The sequence below is a fragment of the Paramormyrops kingsleyae genome, chromosome 1 (genome assembly GCF_048594095.1).
Source record: "Paramormyrops kingsleyae isolate MSU_618 chromosome 1, PKINGS_0.4, whole genome shotgun sequence".
NCBI lineage: Eukaryota > Metazoa > Chordata > Actinopteri > Osteoglossiformes > Mormyridae > Paramormyrops > Paramormyrops kingsleyae.
The window spans coordinates 16,819,382-16,837,256 of record NC_132797.1 but is presented as its reverse complement, the minus strand read 5'-3'; the positions used below and the strand labels follow the sequence as shown (position 1 = coordinate 16,837,256).

Sequence of the window (17,875 nt, the reverse complement as noted above, 5' to 3'; positions counted from 1 at the left end):
ATCCTCATGGGCAGTCGTTGGAGGCTCCTACAAAAGTGCAGCGTCTACAGAAGTGCCCAGTTTGTGAATTCTGATGCGAGACTTGTTGTTGCTACTCTGAAGATTTAGCTTCGGTCCAGTAGGCTACCACCTACTACGAGAATGAGGCTGGGCCTGGCCAGACTCCAACATAACGGTGTTTCTGTTGAGTTTGCATGCAGTTTGTATGAGGAACAGACTTGGGTGCGACTGCCAGATCTAATGTGATGTGGGAGACCTTCTGTGATAAGACCCTGAAGGTTGCTGAGGGCTGTATTGGTGTTGCCCGTGTTCCTAGAAGGAGGTGTTTCATCTCACAGGTCTCCCAGGATATTATCGAGAAGAGTTGCAGTGTATGGCTTGAAGGCAACTCTGGTCTGTACCATTAACTAAGAAGGACAGCTGTGAGGGCTCTGATGACAGATATGCACGTGTTTATTAGAGGGATCTGTGAGCAAGTGACACACCATCTCTGGGTCCACTGGCTGATCCTCTGATTAGCTGTGAACCACCCAGTCTCACCAAGATTACACAGATGGTGAACCAGCTGAGGGTAGGGAAGGCCACAGGGATCTGTGGTATCTGGGGTGAGCTTTTTCAGGCTGGTAATAAGGCTGTCCTACTGGCATTGCAAGCAATCTTGGCTTCCATTTGGGAGACCGGCGTCTTACCAAATGACTGGAAAACGGGACTTGTTGTCCATATCTGGAAAAGGAAGGGTGATCGCCTGGATTGTGGGAACTACAGGGGGTTAACATTGCTCTCAGCGCCAGGTAAGGTCCTTGCTAGGGTCATCCTCAATAGGATCCTTGATCACTTGCAGGAAAGAAATGTATCTCCTGATATCTTTGGAAGAGGATGAAGATCCAAGTCTTTAGAGTCCTGGTACTCCCTGTTTTTCTTTATGGCTGTGAGACATGGAAGCTATCCATTGACTTGAAACAAAGACTGGACTCATTTGGTACTGTGTCACTTCAGAAAATTCTTGAGTATTGCAAGTTTGACTTTGTGTTGAACAAGCGGTTGCTCAGAGTCCCGAATGATGCACATCAGCTGCATTGTGAGGGAGCGTCAGTTACGGCACTACAGCTATGTGGCATGATTCCCTTTGGGTGATCCAGCTTGCAGGATCTCCATTGCTGATGATCCAAGCGGCTGGACCAGGCGAAGGGGACGCCCATGCAACACCTGGCTGCGGCAGATAGACGGCCATTTCCAGGGGGTGTAACTGGACCATGTGTTGACCTGGGGGTTGCCAACCGGGATCCCGAGGTGTTTTGTCGTATTGTGGGTGCAACGTGCTCTACCAATGCATACTACCTGACCTGACCTGAGGTATTGGACTTCGATTACACAAGAAGAATCCTTCAGGTCCTAAAATCCTATATTTGGTTGAACTGTTACATATTAATTTGACAGGTAGCTAATAATGGCTATTATTTATTTATTATAATTAACATCATTGATACGGCCTAGACTACCTGACCTATCCCTCAATTAGTCACAATTGTTTGTACACCAAATGGCTTCAGCAAAACATTTTCTATTTAAAGTCATTGAATAAATACTAAGGATGCCTGTGTTGAGTGAATTGTTGTGGAAAACAGTATTATTTTTTTGTCTGAATTACGTACCATTACAATGTGAACTTTAATCACTCTATCTCCTTGATTTGTGGGAGTGATATGTCATCAACATCCCACTTGGCTCAGGATTTGTCATCCCTGTCATTTGCAAGCGCCGGCTCTTAAATTATTAGGCAGTTTTTAGTTATGCAGTCAAAATTGCTGCCAATTTTTTCTGACTTGGGCTAAATTGCAGGGCTTCAGGCCTTTCAGAACAGCTCTTGCAGGCTATTATGTTCTTTTTATAATGCATTTAAACAATATGAAACTCATGAAATCAGCCCACCAATCAGGATGCCTCTCTGCATGCCTTGAATTTGTCATGCCGCCTGAATTCCTTGTTCTGTATAAGTTTAACCATTTCCATTTTTTTCAGATGCTAATATTGCAAAAAAAAAAGAATATATACAGCTGAATATTCAAATACAGTTTGTACTGGAAATTAACCAACCCCTCTACAAACTCCCCAGCATTCCACTGCCTGGTCTAGTCTAAGATACAGTACAATGCCTGGTGAGATCCCAGTCTGACCCCTATGTTATAAACAATTGATTTGTTTATGAATTTTGCTACAACAGGAACTAGCACAGGAATAGTTATGTACAACTTTGTCAAAGAAAAGAGTTGGAGGAACCTGGATGCAGTGGATGCCTGGGAATCGATTTTTTCAGTGCAGTTAGAAGCTGTTGACACAATGTAATTAAGCAAACCGCTCTCAGTCCTTTCAAAATATGGCCTACCCTGTCAAGATGTCAGAGGTACTGTCAAGATGTCAGAGGTTCCTGCTGCCTGTTCCTGTCCAAAAGTACAAATCCTTAACTCGTACTGTGTGTTACTCATCCACTGAAAGATCCACTGAAACCCATGGTAGCACCATGCTTTATTCTGTAGTGCTTGTAGTGTATTTGAGTAATGATGTTTTTTAATATCTCAGGCAAAGCTCTGCCTGCCTCTTTAGCCAGCGGGTCACTGTACGCTGCTCTCCTTTGTCTCCAGCTCAACCGGCAGCAGCTCCAGGCTGTGAAGGAACGCTTCCAGTCCTTCCTCAGTGGAGAGACACAGATCGCCGCCGACGAAGCGTTCTGCAATGCTGTGCGAAGCTACTATGAGGCAAGTAGACTCTGCTGGTGGAGAGAGTATGCATAGTACGGCCAGAACACGATGGACCCAAAAGAACGGAATGTCTCACCTAGTGTAAGATCCTTTCCTGTTCTCAGCATTGTCACTGCTCCTTCTTTAAAGGTTGTATTCAGACAACATCATAGGTAATGCAATGAAAAGTGGCCTGTCCGTCAGCTTAGCCATGAATAACCATGCTCGAAATTCCAGGCCAGATCTTCATACTCCATCATCCGTTTGGTTCCCTACTCTACCTATTTTGTTGCCTCCTCCACCTGTTCTGTTCCTACCCCACCTGTTCCGCCTACTCCGAGATCTGTATCTCCTGGCTGTCAGCTGGTGCCAGGCTCCGTCGTAAGTGTGAAGGCACGGGCATCTGTGCAGGTCTCATGGTTCATCTCTGCTCTGGCTTTAACACTCGCTGCGCTGGAGGACTTTTCTCGTACCACCATGTGGAAATGATCAGTGACCAAACTACTGACCCCAGTAATACAAAGCTGTCTGTGTTAAGCAGTAGTATGCAGGATTGTTAAACTGACATGATTCTATGCATAATTAGCTATGTTAAGCTATCGATTTTTACATGTTAATTTTCTTATGCCAGCATGGTAGCCTCCTACCACTACCTAACCTACCTAGCCTCCCACCACTACCTAACCTACCCAGCCTCCCACCGCTACCTAACCTACCCAGCCTCCTACTGCTACCTAACCTACCTAGCCTCCCACCACTACCTAACCTACCCAGCCTCCCACCGCTACCTAACCTACCCAGCCTCCTACCACTACCTAACCTACCTAGCCTCCTACCACTATCTAGCCTACCTAGCCTCCTACCACTACCTAACCTACCTAGCCTCCTACCACTACCTAGCCTACCTAGCCTCCTACCACTACCTAGCCTACCCAGCCTCCTACCACTACCTAACCTACCCAGCCTCCTACCACTACCTAACCTACCTAGCCTCCTACCACTACCTAGCCTACCTAGCCTCCTACCACTACCTAGCCTACCCAGCCTCCTACCACTACCTAACCTACCTAGCCTCCTACCACTACCTAACCTACCTAGCCTCCTACCACTACCTAACCAACCCAGCCTCCTACCACTACCTAACCTACCTAGCCTCCTACCACTACCTAACCTACCTAGCCTCCTACCACTACCTAGCCTACCTAGCCTCCTACCACTACCTAGCCTACCCAGCCTCCTACCACTACCTAACCTACCCAGCCTCCTACCACTACCTAACCTACCCAGCCTCCTACCACTACCTAACCTACCTAGCCTCCTACCACTACCTAGCCTACCTAGCCTCCTACCACTACCTAACCTACCTAGCCTCCCACCACTACCTAACCTACCTAGCCTCCTACCACTACCTAGCCTACCCAGCCTCCTACCACTACCTAACCTACCCAGCCTCCCACCACTACCTAACCTACCTAGCCTCCTACCACTACCTAACCTACCTAGCCTCCTACCACTACCTAGCCTACCTAGCCTCCCACCACTACCTAGCCTCCCACCACTACCTAGCCTACCTAGCCTCCTACCACCACCTAACCTACCTAGCCTCCCACCACCACCTAGCCTACCTAGCCTCCTACCACCACCTAACCTACCTAGCCTCCCACCGCTACCTAACCTACCTAGCCTCCTACCGCTACCTAGCCTACCCAGCCTCCTACCACTACCTAACCTACCTAGCCTCCTACCACCACCTAGCCTACCTAGCCTCCTACCACCACCTAACCTACCTAGCCTCCCACCACCACCTAACCTACCCAGCCTCCTACCACTACCTAACCTACCCAGCCTCCTACCACTACCTAACCTACCCAGCCTCCTACCACTACCTAACCTACCTAGCCTCCCACCACTACCTAACCTACCTAACCTCCTACCACTACCTAACCTACCTAGCCTCCTACCACCACCTAGCCTACCTAGCCTCCTACCACTACCTAGCCTACCTAGCCTCCCACCACTACCTAACCTACCTAACCTCCTACCACTACCTAACCTACCTAACCTCCTACCACTACCTAACCTACCTAACCTCCTACCACTACCTAACCTACCTAGCCTCCTACCACCACCTAGCCTACCTAGCCTCCTACCACCACCTAGCCTACCTAGCCTCCCACCACCACCTAACCTACCCAGCCTCCTACCACTACCTAGCCTACCTAGCCTCCTACCACTACCTAACCTACCTAGCCTCCCACCACTACCTAGCCTACCTAGCCTCCCACCACTACCTAACCTACCTAGCCTCCCACCACTACCTAGCCTACCTAGCCTCCTACCACTACCTAACCTACCCAGCCTCCCACCACTACCTAGCCTACCTAGCCTCCCACCACTACCTAACCTACCTAGCCTCCCACCACTACCTAACCTACCCAGCCTCCCACCACTACCTAACCTACCCAGCCTCCCACCACTACCTAGCCTACCTAGCCTCCCACCACTACCTAACCTACCTAGCCTCCCACCACTACCTAACCTACCCAGCCTCCCACCACTACCTAGCCTACCTAGCCTCCCACCACTACCTAACCTACCTAGCCTCCCACCACTACCTAGCCTACCTAGCCTCCTACCACTACCTAACCTACCCAGCCTCCCACCACTACCTAGCCTACCCAGCCTCCTACCACTACCTAACCTACCTAGCCTCCTACCACTACCTAGCCTATCTAGCCTCCTACCATTCCCTGAGGCAGTGGTGGCCTAATGGTTAAGGAAGTGCTCTTGTAATTGAAAGACTGCAGGTTCGAATCCCTGACCAGCAAGGCACCACTGAGATACCCTGAGCAAGGTACTGCCCCCAAGCACTGCTCCCCGGGTGCTGAATTAGCTGCTCCCTGCTATGTCACAACGTCACATATGGGTTAAATGCAGAGGACACATTTCGTTATTGTGTGCTGTGGTATGTCAACAATCACCAAATTATTATTATTATTATTATATATCATCCTATACACAACATGACAGTTTTCTACCTTCCCCCGTTGGTTGCTTTGTTTTTAACTATTTCAAATGAAATAACAACAGCTAAGCAAACAGTTGTCCTTTCCTGGCCAGTATTGTGTTTATAAAAAACAGCATTTAGCTGGTTTTTTTTTTGGATTGGTTATAATGACCCTTTTTAAAAAAAAAAACTCCACTCATGAATAGAGATGGATCTCTGGCCCGCTACTTTGTGACCTTCATTTCCGCCATGTTAGGGTTCCTGTTTGCCACTGTCCTCTCTGTTTTGTTAACAGACGGCTGTTTTCCCAAGATGAGGGTTGTCACTCAATGGTTGAAGGGGGGTTATGGCTTGTCTGTTGTGTGTATCCAGCAGGTAGATATGCCACCATGTATTAATCACAGTTTATATTAGGATCCAAACAGACTATCGGGTCTCAAGTCAGTCTCAAAATGATCTTGCCATTTTTAAAATGTGGTGCCTTAGATATTTTTGATCATTTGTCATGTTTACAGCATAAACAGTAATGTTTCTCATGTTGTTTTCCATGGTTTATATATTTATATATACAATAATGCATATTTGGATGTTTGTGTGTATAAAATATATATGCACACATATATTATGTGGTGGCACCTTGGAACACAAACTAAATTAATTCCTGAAGGCTGGTTGAGTTGTGATTTGGTCCAAATAGATTTTTCCCACAAGAAACAATGTAAATGAATTTAATCCGTTGCAGACCCCCAAATGATTGCCTATTTAAACTTATCTACCTAACTCACAACAAAACGCATTAACAATCAGTATTAAATTAATACACACATGAAAAAGCACACATACAAAAGCAATACACTTGAAATAAATGAAAATTCCATGTGATGGCTGTTGAAATCTCCGACTAGCAAAATACCACTGAAGTGCCCTGAGCAAAGTCCCCCCCCCCCAGCACTGCTCCCCGGGCGCTGGATTAGCTGCCCCCTGCTGTGTCACGATATGGGTTAAATGCAGAGACACATTTTGTTTTTGTGCACTGTGTGCTGTGGTGTGTCAACAATGACAACTAATCATTTTCACTTCACTTCATACTCACGCGAGAGCAGACACACGTGCACCACCTTCAAGTCTCACCATGATTTCCTTTTTACATTCTGCAGTTACTCTGACTGAGAGCGATTCACAGGCATGAATGGGGGAGTTTCTAGCTATTGAAAAGATCAGGACTAATTCAAGTTTACTTGGGGCTTGACTTCTTTTTTTTGCTTTTGGTTTTGAAGGAAAATTGCCATTGGGGCTAAAATACTGGGGGCTATAGCGCCAAGTGAGTGTACCTGACAATGCCAAAGTTTCAGCAGGAACGGTCGACTTCCAAGATTACGGTTGAGGTACAAGTGGGGGGAAAAAATCCATAGACCCGTTCAATGTCCAAGTCCGTTGAGTTCGATTTTTTTTATATATATATATATATATTTAAGGCTGTCACTATATCACTATCTACGTGCGGCATCTCATAATCCATCTGACTTGGGTTATCACCCCCCCTCCCCCACCCTGAAAGGTTTTCGTTTGCGCTGGTGTGCTATTTTTAATTGCCCTACAACAAAGAGATTTTTGTTTAAGGCTTTCTCCAGGGAGTGCAGAGGGGAGTAACATTTTGGGGTAACCCACCCTGCACAGGTGGACAGGGACGCCCTGTAATCACAATGGGAAACACCACAGAGTTTAGCAAAGCTCTCCATTCCACCACCATGGTAACCAGTACCCCTCAGAGTGTAACATCTTACAGTGCGAAGGTACGGCCGTATATAAGCAGCACTGTCAGGAAGACCAAGCACTGCCAAATGGGTTATTTATCATCTTTCTCCTAACAGTATCTGAAAGTGAGATAACTGCCCTGCCGATAGCTGCTCTGCTCAGAGCTTATCAGCTCTCTTATGATCCCAAGTGAAGGGGCTGCCCTGGAAGCGTCATCCAGTCAATCCTCGCTGTCATCCACAATCTGCATTTGTCAATAAAGTTTCTCATTTTGATCATTACAGATGTCACATGGTATCGCATCTAGATTGTGGAGTTAAAATGTACTTTTGGAAATGTGAATGTAGTCTCAACAGATTATTTCCCCTTAGATGTTTCATACATATGCCGAGTTTGCATATTCCTTGTGGGAAGTAATAATTTTGAACTGTGCTGTTTAGTGCGAGTGTTACTGTGTTCTAAGTATTTTGCAGATGTCTCCCTCCGCCTCACAGAAACTTTTAAGATCGTAACGCAAGAGGCAGTAATCTCAATGTCATGTGTGTCCATGCGGAACATTGAGCAACTGTGTGGTGTTCCAGAACGCCTTTCCTGGCCGCATCCGAAGTTCCAGGGAGACGGCCGAATTCCCCAGCGGAGAGAAACACTGCTCTCTCTGCCTAAATGTAGTGATTCAGGAAAGTAAAGCTTTTTAAATTTAAGGCTCTGGATAAAATAAAAAAAAGGTTTTCATCATTACCAATGTCAAGCTGAACGACCAGTCAGTTTAAGACCTTCAGTCACGAAATGCATGTGAACGGTGTGGAATTAGGTTTACCACAAATTCTGCTTTACTGCTTTTTGAACTTATGAAAAACTCTCAATGAACCCAACCAAAGCTGCTTAAGTACGGGCGTTCTGGCTTTTTGGACACATTTCACGTGTCAGTATAAAGTCAGGCTTCACACAGAAGTGATTTTGCGATCACCTTCCAAAGTGAACATAACATACTTTAGTCGTCAGCACCCACTCCACGTTCCTTATTCGCTGTTTACAGGGTGCCGGCCACCAGGGCATTTGTCTTCCTCAAAAACGATGAAGGGCGAAGCCTCCGAGGTTTGAAAGGGCAAGACTTTGCCTGTCATTCTTCACGTCTCTCTCACCGAGAACGCCTGAGCGAATGCAGAGCCTCTGTGCACCTACTGTATGCGCAGTCACAGAGAGGTGCTGGGTTTTGTTTAATAGTTAATGACACACATGAGTCTGTGTAGTATCCATGGAGATCTGCTTTTCTCTCAAACTTCCTCTTCTGTCACAATCCCATATACTCAGAAAAAACTGGAAATGGATCTAAAGGCAGTGTAGTTTTCTTGTACCACATCTGTTTCTTGCCCTTTGTGGGATTCCTGTTAGTCAGCAGTAATCATGTCATTTCCTCCCATTTTTATGACATGTCTTGTAAATTATTATAACTCAAACACATTCTATATTTGTTGGAATACGGTATATATTTTGTACAGTGACATAAAATGTTTCATTTGCGAGACGGAATCGCTGTAGTTTCTTGCGTTCAGCTTGAATTAATGAGTGTTTATTTTCGCCTGTACTACACACTGGATGGTTGGAACACCACCTGAGCTACTTCAGGACCAGACAAAATGAAATCCGGTCTTAAAGCAATCATACCCATCATTTTGTTTGTTTTCCTGCTTTGGGGTAAAACATGTTTTCAGAAATGCTGTAAGGTTTACATATGGAGCGGGTTCAAATGAATAAAAACCTGTTGCGTTTCTTGTGTATAGATCTTGCAAGGGACCTTCCAGATATTATCAGTTAATTACCCGATTGGCTAAACGGGTGTGCTTCAGAGACGCCCATGAATCATTTTCGGATGCCAGCTGTAGTATTGTTTTTCTTCCGCAGAGGGGTGCTGAGGCCCCCTACAGGGTTTCAAGGGCTCCAATAATTATTTTTCGGTGATGAAAGAATCCCATAATTCCAGGCTGTTAGTAGATTCACCTGTGACTCGGTGTCTGGGTCCAGCAGTGTTAGCGTTAGCAGGTAGCTGGGACCTGAGACCGTGCAAAGGTGGCCTTCGGCGCCGTGTTTTCCGCTGGCGTTTATTACGAACATCGCTAATGCACGTAGGCCGTCGTCTTTTCAAAAGCCTGATACTGAGTCTAATCATATATAAGGCTGTTGAAAATTAATGCATGTTTGTCTTACAAAAAGTTTCTCATATTAAGTTGATTGTTTAATATTTAAAAAAACACTTTAAAGAACAACTGAAGGACCTCAGAGCTAATAATGCATTAATATATTTTTTTTGTTTAGTAGACACTTATGTCTAAGGCAATATACAAGTGAGGTTTCATGTGTTGGTTCAGTGATTCCTCTGAAAGCTCTTACCTAATGAGGGATGACGTCGCCTCTTTAGAAGGAGTCCACTGGTCCTCTGTAGGTGTTGCCTTTAATTACATTAAGGGAGGAACGTGAACGGAGCACAGCGGCCTTTTCTCCTTCTCCAGAGAAGTTGCCGATGCTCTGTACACTGCTGCTTATAAATAATTGACTGAGATTTCAAGTCACCAATTAAGTGGAGCAGCAGGCAAAGAGGAAATCCCTAGGTGGCATATTCATTATTAATAACATCTGACATTTGTAATACTGTACCATCGAATGGAAGCATTTACTTATCTCTCTCTCTCTCTCTCTCTCTCTCTCTCTCTCTCTCTCTATCTCTATATATCTCTGAAGCCTTATTATGACTGCAATTATTTCAGAATAAAGAGGAATAATTCAATTTGGGAGAAAAAAAAAACATTTCACAGTATGGTGTTTAAACTGAAAATAATGAGGGGGAAAAAATGTTGCGTGAAATCACTTTACTGCAAATAGTTTGACAGTAATAGTCAAAATTATGACAAAGGTGTTTTTTTCTATATGCTAATGCATAGCGGTGTGTACTGGGTAAATCCTGTTCCTGTGCAATAGATGTTTTAATTAAATGCCCAGTGTTATTTTTCATTAAATATTAGTGAAATAACTGACTTTGATCACTAATTTAATATAAAATTTATTATTGCTATTTTATATTGTCATTTATTAAATTGAATTTTTAATAGATGTTTAAGAGATGCATCCACGATACATTTCCCCCACTATTATTAACGGGCAGAGAATGTGGACGTTACCACCTGAATGGCATTGAGCGTTTCTTATTGTGATCACATTGGTTATGATTCGGATCGCCATCACTGGTGCTCTCAAATAGCCTCGTGGCCCGGCTTGTTAGCTGCAGAACATCTGAGCTATGAGCTAGAGTTTCTGTTCAGACCCATGAATTGCAAGGAAGTGGTTCTGCACCCTGATGAGATCCATCTCAGAATGGACCAGTGCTGTCTCCCCAGTGACTCAGGAGTGGTGCCCAGTCAGGTGTAAAGTCGCCTGTGAACGCTTCATGAGCTCTGCAGTCGCCATCGTAAGATTTGCCCAGGGCAGAATATCTAACAAAAATCACAAGAGTTGGAGTAAGGAACATGGACTTAATATAGATGCAGGAGTAGAGATAGTGACTTAAAATAGTAGGGAAAAAAAATGCATACTGCCCTGGGACGCCCTCCTGCCCCTCGCCCTCCTGCCCCTCGATCATGCAGGGATCTCATTCAGAGTTCGGCTTCTTTCTTTTCCTGGAGTGCAGCATCTATGTATTTTTTATGAAGGCAAAGAACAGGACAGCTTTCCTGGAACCCTGAGTCATCCTTCATGGCCGCTTCATTGAATTTGCCCTGGTTTGTATTCAGCTGGCTCTCCACGACACCACAGCCCCCCCATCCATCCGCGTCGCTCTTCAGCTGACGGCTCACAAGAGCCCAGGCCATTAGTTGGATGGTGCAGCAGCATTTGAGTTTGTTTCCACAAAGCACCGCACTCCCATTCTGAGATTAATTCAGCTCATTTCATAGCCACGGCCCGTATATTTGTGTGGTGCCTTTCCTTAAATGCAGCTTAGATTACTTTGCCCGTCCCAAGGGGCAGAATGTTACCATATACTGACGTGAGCACAGTCTTTTGAGCTCACTGGGTGAAGAACTTCTGCACCACACCATTAGTCCCCTAATGGAGATACGACTGTCGCCCATCTGTTGCCCTTTTCCCTCCACTAAAACCAGTCGGGCGATGCTGGCATCGTTCTGCAGTTCAGCTGAGATATATGTAGCCAGCATGTTAAGGCCAGAATGCATGTGTGCTCGACTGTGGTGGGTTCTGCTGGAAAGGTGTTTGCATAATGAATTTGCAAGTATAAAAACTAATTACAGTACTTTGTCACTGGATCTTTAAAATTGGTTGAAAGAAATATGAAATATGTATGATGCCTTTCTCATTACACACCTACCAGAGATTTTCTGACTAGGTGTTCAACTTCACAATTCCAAGTAGTGCTGTAATACCTATGCTGTCTTAATTAGTATCACGACGGATACCGGATTTTTGTATAAAAGTCTGGAACTAAAAAGTAAGTGCAGTCTGAGTCACCATGGAATTCGCCGTGAAGACTTCCATGCGAACATCACTGCATTGTCAACCCACTCACGTATCCAAAGACAAGAAAACGCAATCAGACTGAAATGGTTTCTACTTCCCAGACAGGACGATAAACAAGTCCTCCGATACATCTGCCTGTGCGCTTTCCGTGGGTCGTCTTCTCTATTTTTACTACTAAGTTTTCCTTTTGCTCCTGCCGGAAGCCAGATGAATCTGCCTCCAGACCCTGCTGTTCATGTTTTTTTTATTTATTTTTTGTTTTTGTTCTGTGGCCTTAGATAGATAATGTGTCACCCATTCCAGCCCAGGTCTACATGTAGCCTTTACGGCATCTATACCCATGGAGAACCTTATTTACACACTTGCATGTTCTTACCATCTCGCTGCTCAGGTGTTCCTCAAGAGCGACCGCGTGTCCCGGATGGTGCAGAGCGGTGGCTGCTCGGCCAGCGACTTCCGCGAGGTCTTCAAGAAGAACATCGAGAGGCGGGTCCGTAGTCTGCCTGAGATCGACGGGCTGAGCAAGGAGACGGTGCTCAGCTCCTGGATCGCCAAGTACGACGCCATCTACAGGGGCGACGAGGACCTGCGGAGACAGCCTCCCAGAATGCCCTTCTGTGGCATGTCTGAGTTGATCCTGAGCAAAGAGCAGCTGTTGGAGATGTTCCAGCAGATCCTTGGCATTAGGAAGTTTGAGCACCAGCTTCTTTATAATGGGTGCCAGGTGACTGCTTTCGTCTTTGCTGTTAACGTGAATAAGACCTCCCTTTGAAATACACTTATTGGTATAATTATGTATATGTCTAATCTGGCAGTGGTAGCCTAATGGTTCGGGAGGCGTCTTTGTGATTGAAAGGTTGCTGGTTCGAATCCTTGACCAGTAAGACCACCAAGGTAACGCCCCCAAGCACTGCACCCTGGGTGCTGCCCCCTGCTATGCCACAATGTCACGTATGGACTAAATGCAAAGGACGTATTTCATTGTTCTGCATTGTGTACTGTGGTGTGTCCACAATGACAATATATCACTTCACTAAACAGAAAGAAAAGTCGACTTGATCTTGACTTAGAGATCTCTTCCTATCTGTGGAAGGTATTGTCAGCTTCGGGATGGAACGCGAGCACGGAAGCAGGCGAATGAAGCCAGAAGGTCCAGTGCAGGGTTTATTATAGGTAAAAGGACAGGTGCAGACAACGACGGACCATACAACGATGACAGATCTGGGGAATACAGACTGAGACTCGGACTAAATACACAAGACTAGGTAACAGAACGAGCTACAGGTGGGAACAATTAGGGCGAAACAGAAGGTAATGAGGTGGGCGTGGCACACATCGGGAGCGGACGGAGCGGGGCGTGACATAACCCCCCCCCAAAGGCGCGCACACCGGGCGCGCCAGGGAGGAGGCGACGGACGGGACGAGGGAACAGGACCTGAAAGACAAAACAGAACGTCAACCAAACCCAGGGAACAGGACGGAGACGCAAAAGACGAACAGGGACGAAACGAAGGACAGGACCTGACAGAGAACAGGGAAGGCGGAGAGACAGACCCAGAAGGGAGACACAGGGGGAACACCCACAGGCGACACGAAAGGGCCAGGGGTGCCAAAAGGAGGGACAAAGGGACCAGAAGGAGAAACAGGCGGGACGAACGGAAAGGGAGGAGGAACAAGGGGAGCACGAAAAGGCCCAGGCGGGCGACGGGCAGCGGCCGGAGGGGCCGCAGGGGAGAGGGAGAAGGGAGCAGGAGGGGACCACCCAGGGACCAAGGGGACGGGACGAGGGAGTGACGGAGGGGACCAGGAGGGAGCAGGAGGGAACACCAGGGAAGGCAGGCAGGAGGGGGAAGCCGCGGCAGGCGGAGGCGCAGCCGCAGCCGGCGAAGGCGCCGTCCGACGCCAAGCCGGAGCAGGGGGGCCCGGAGGCGGCCGACCGGGAGCCGGAGGCGGGACCGAGGACCGGCACCCAGGGACCAGGGGGGGGCCCGGCGGCGACCGCCGACCCCGAGGCGCAGGACCCGCAGGCAGCCACCGAGCCAGAGCTAGGGGCCGAACGGGCGAGCCAGGGGGCATGGCGGGCGGGACCCAGGCCCGACGCCTGTGTCCCCGTCCCTTACGGGACACTGACAGGCGGGGTCCTGGGCGGTGCTGGTCTGGCCGGGGTAAGGGCGAGGGAGTCTCAAGGGAGGTCAGGTCTGGACAAACAAGTGTCTTGGCCTCTAAAGAGGCAACAGGCGGGGCAGCCGGAGCCTCAGGTGTGGCCGCAGGCAGAGCGGCGGCCTCAGGCGGGGCCACGGGCAGGACCGGAACGGCGGCCTCAGGCGGCGCCGCGGGCAGGACTGGAACGAAGGCCGGCTGGACAGGCGAGCAGGGCTGGGCCGGCTGGACAGGCGAGACGAGCAGGTCAGGTGAATCGGGCTCGGGTGTGCGGCCCGCAGGGGGCGCTTCATTGCGCGCCACCAGCACGCGGGCAGCAGGGGGCGTAACCGCGGCAACCTGAGGCCGTTCAGGTGCCGGTAGGACAGGTAGGTCAGATGCCGGCAGGTTGGGCGCTGCCCTCCCGCGGCCAGCAGGGGGCGCTGCCGCGGGGCAGAACCCCCCCCCAAAGGCGCGCACTCCGGGCGCGCCAGACAGGGACACCCCGGCGGGCGCCACCAGCACGCGGCCAGCAGGGGGCGCCTCGGCGGACGCCACCGGCACGCGGCCAGCAGGGGGCGCCTCGGCGGGCGCAGCCTCCACGCGGCCAGCAGGGGGCGCCTCGGCGGGCGCTGTCACCCCGTGGCTAGCCACCGGGACTGTAGGCAAGCCAGGCAGGGCAAGCGGGTCCAATGGGACAGACGGGTCAGGCAGGTCAGGAGGTGCCGCTGACAAGGCGGCGGAAGCTGCAACAGGCGGTGCCGCAGGCAGAGCGGCGGTAGCTGCAGCAGGGTAGACAGGCAGGACGGGCGGTGCCGCTGACGAAGCGGCGGAAGCTGCAACAGGCGGTGCCGCAGGCAGAGCGGCGGCAGCTGCAGCAGGGAAGACAGGCAGGACTGGCGGGTCGAGCGGTGCTGCCGGCATCGCGGCGGCTGCAGCAGGCGGGGCTGTAGGCAGCTCAGCCGCGGGCAGATCGGCGGCGGCAGCAGGCAGCGCAGCCGCGGGCGGATCGGCGGCGGCAGCAGGCAGCGCAGCCGCGGGCGGATCGGCGGCGGCAGCAGGTAGCGCAGCCGCAGGCAGATCGGCGGCGGCAGCAGGCAGCGCAGCCGCAGGCAGATCGGCGGCGGCAGCAGGCAGCGCAGCCGCGGGCGGATCGGCGGAGGCAGCAGGCAGCGCAGCCGCAGGCGGATCGACGGAGGCAGCAGACCGGAGAGGTTGTGCTGCTGGCTGATCGGCGGAAGCTGCAGCAAGCGGTGCCGCAGGCAGGGCGGCGGCAGCTGCAGCAGGCGACGTCGCTGGCAGAGAGGAGACGTCAGCAGCCGGCGGTGCCGCGGGCAGAGCGGCGGCATCAACCGCCGGCAGGTCCGGACCGAACCGGTCCGGTGCAGGAAGGAGGGGTGCTGAGCGCGTATGCGCCCTCCCTTTTCGCGCTTTAGGGACCCGGGGACTGGCGTCTCTAACAGCGCTGTTCCCTCTCCCAGGACAGCGCTCTGGCCAGGCATCCCCAGTCTCCAAAGCAGGCAGGTCCTCCGCGTCTTGGGGCCCACCTATCACCCAGGCGTCCTCCCAGGCGGGGCGAAGGGAGCACGCTCCCAAGAAGAGAGTTGGGGCGGCTTCTTCAGCCTTTCCCTTTCGCCTCTTCTTTCTCCTTCTGGATCCGGAAGGCAGCAGTGGGGTCGCATCAGCGGGTGGTGAGCGGTACATCAGCCCGCTGTCCCGCTCCACCTGCCTTTGCAGGGCTGCAGCCGCTACCTCCCGAAGCTGCTGGAGGCTTTCGCGCACCACGTCCGCGTGGTGCGCGTCGCCGGGGACAGATATCCTCTCCAGGATATCCCGGCTTCGGTGAGCTAACCGGAGTGCTGCGGGATCCTCTCGGATCTCGGGTTGGGCCAGCCAGTATAGGACCTCGTCTACCAAGCCGAGGTACTCTTCCTCGGCTAGGGGGGATCCTTTCTTGCGGAGATCTGTCATTCTGTCAGCTTCGGGATGGAACGCGAGCACGGAAGCAGGCGAATGAAGCCAGAAGGTCCAGTGCAGGGTTTATTATAGGTAAAAGGACAGGTGCAGACAACGACGGACCATACAACGATGACAGATCTGGGGAATACAGACTGAGACTCGGACTAAATACACAAGACTAGGTAACAGAACGAGCTACAGGTGGGAACAATTAGGGCGAAACAGAAGGTAATGAGGTGGGCGTGGCACACATCGGGAGCGGACGGAGCGGGGCGTGACAGGTATGGTTTGTAATTAGATTTTTTTGTACAATTTTGGTGGACAAAATATCGAAGGAGAAGTATCCAGTGAAATCAAGGACGGCTCAAGCTTTGTCACAGTATAGAAAAAGGAACAAAAATAACGATCATAACGTAGAATGGTGAAAAGTCAGCAAATGCATTACTTTGCTCTAAAATTCATTGTTTGCAAATTGAGAAAGCTGAATTATTTTAATTTGCTTTTGCTTTTGAATGCCTTGAGAGTCTGGTGTTGGCAGTTCAATGATCTTTCAGATATCTGCAGTGAAAGTGAGGTGCTGGTGAGGGGCCTTCAAATGAGTTCAGCCTCTTTTGGCATCTCTCTGGCTGATGTGTGTCCTTGTGGCCCAATTAATATTAAAAGGTTACATATGTGAATTTCTTTCTTCACATATTTTGATCTGTTAGATAAATGATCTCTCAAGGTTAGTTTGCTTGCTTGAAAAAAATTCAACATCAGGGTGTATTTTCAATATTTTGCTGTTGGTATTTACAAGGGCTAGATATTGATTCTGAAATCCAAATTGGGGGGGGTGGGGGGTAGAGCGAAATGGTATTTCCTGGACTGCCCACATGACCTGCCCGTCCATTCCGGTCTCCAGGGCACTGTTTGGGGTCAGTTTTCAGGCAGCGGGGGTCAGCAGCCTTTATGAACTGCAAGGTTTAGCCTGTAAACTGGAGCCTTCCATTTACGGAGGGGGGGTTGGCGTCGAAGCTGTGCCCACGTCGCCATGGTGATGTGATTTGTGACCAAGCTGGTTTGTTCAGCAGCAGAGGGAGCAACGCTCTTGTGCAGCCTTGGTGGGTGTAGAAATTCTCCCTCAACCAGAGCTGTTCTTGGGATGCACCACCTGTATCCACATCTTGCATCACTGATTTTCCTGCTTCCTGCTACATCCTGTTTCCGGTACCTGTGGGTTAGAATCAGTTTACATTGTCTTTTATTTTTTATTTTTTTCCTCTTTCTGATCTTACATTGTGGGACATCCCGGTCTGTCGTCAATTCAGCCACGTCAAGAGAAATATCCAATTAGTCGCGTATTAACAACTTAAATAGTACTCAGAATGTTTTTTTAAAATGTCAGTTTTGCTTGGTAGTGATTTCTTAGGCTCCCTAGTGCAGCACCGGGGCTCAGCTGATTAAAGTTTCTGTTTATAAAACGAGATCCTGGGCTGAATCTCATGTATACCTGTGTTCAGAGGTCCCTGCTGCCTTGTCCAGCAGTCGTGTGGCCAAGAGGTCCCAAATAAATGGTTGTGGGTTTGAATCCCATTCCTGCCTTTTCTTGCTTGAAATATATCCATCCATCCATTTGGAGTACTTGGGGCAAACCCCACGACAACACAGGGAGAACATGCAAACTCCACACACACGGAACCCTGGCAGAGACTTGAACCCCGCTTCCTGCTTGAAATCTATCACTCTGCAAAATAGACATTATAAAATAAGTGTGTAA

The 17,875-nt window shown here is 49.4% G+C and overlaps 1 protein-coding gene across 5 annotated transcripts in view; it reads left to right on the top strand.

The window, feature by feature from the left end:
* The window catches only part of cadps2 (Ca++-dependent secretion activator 2), an 87,765-nt gene that overhangs the window by 9,690 nt on the left and 60,200 nt on the right, over nt 1-17,875 (top strand). For 4 of the 5 annotated variants that reach the window (XM_072710689.1, XM_023826000.2, XM_023825986.2 and 1 more), the window contains exons 2-3: nt 2,640-2,753; nt 12,413-12,745. In XM_072710689.1, the coding sequence (XP_072566790.1) occupies nt 2,640-2,753; nt 12,413-12,745 (447 nt within the window). The remainder of the gene's footprint in view (nt 1-2,639; nt 2,754-12,412; nt 12,746-17,875) is intronic. The other variant, XM_072710698.1, reaches the window with a different exon arrangement.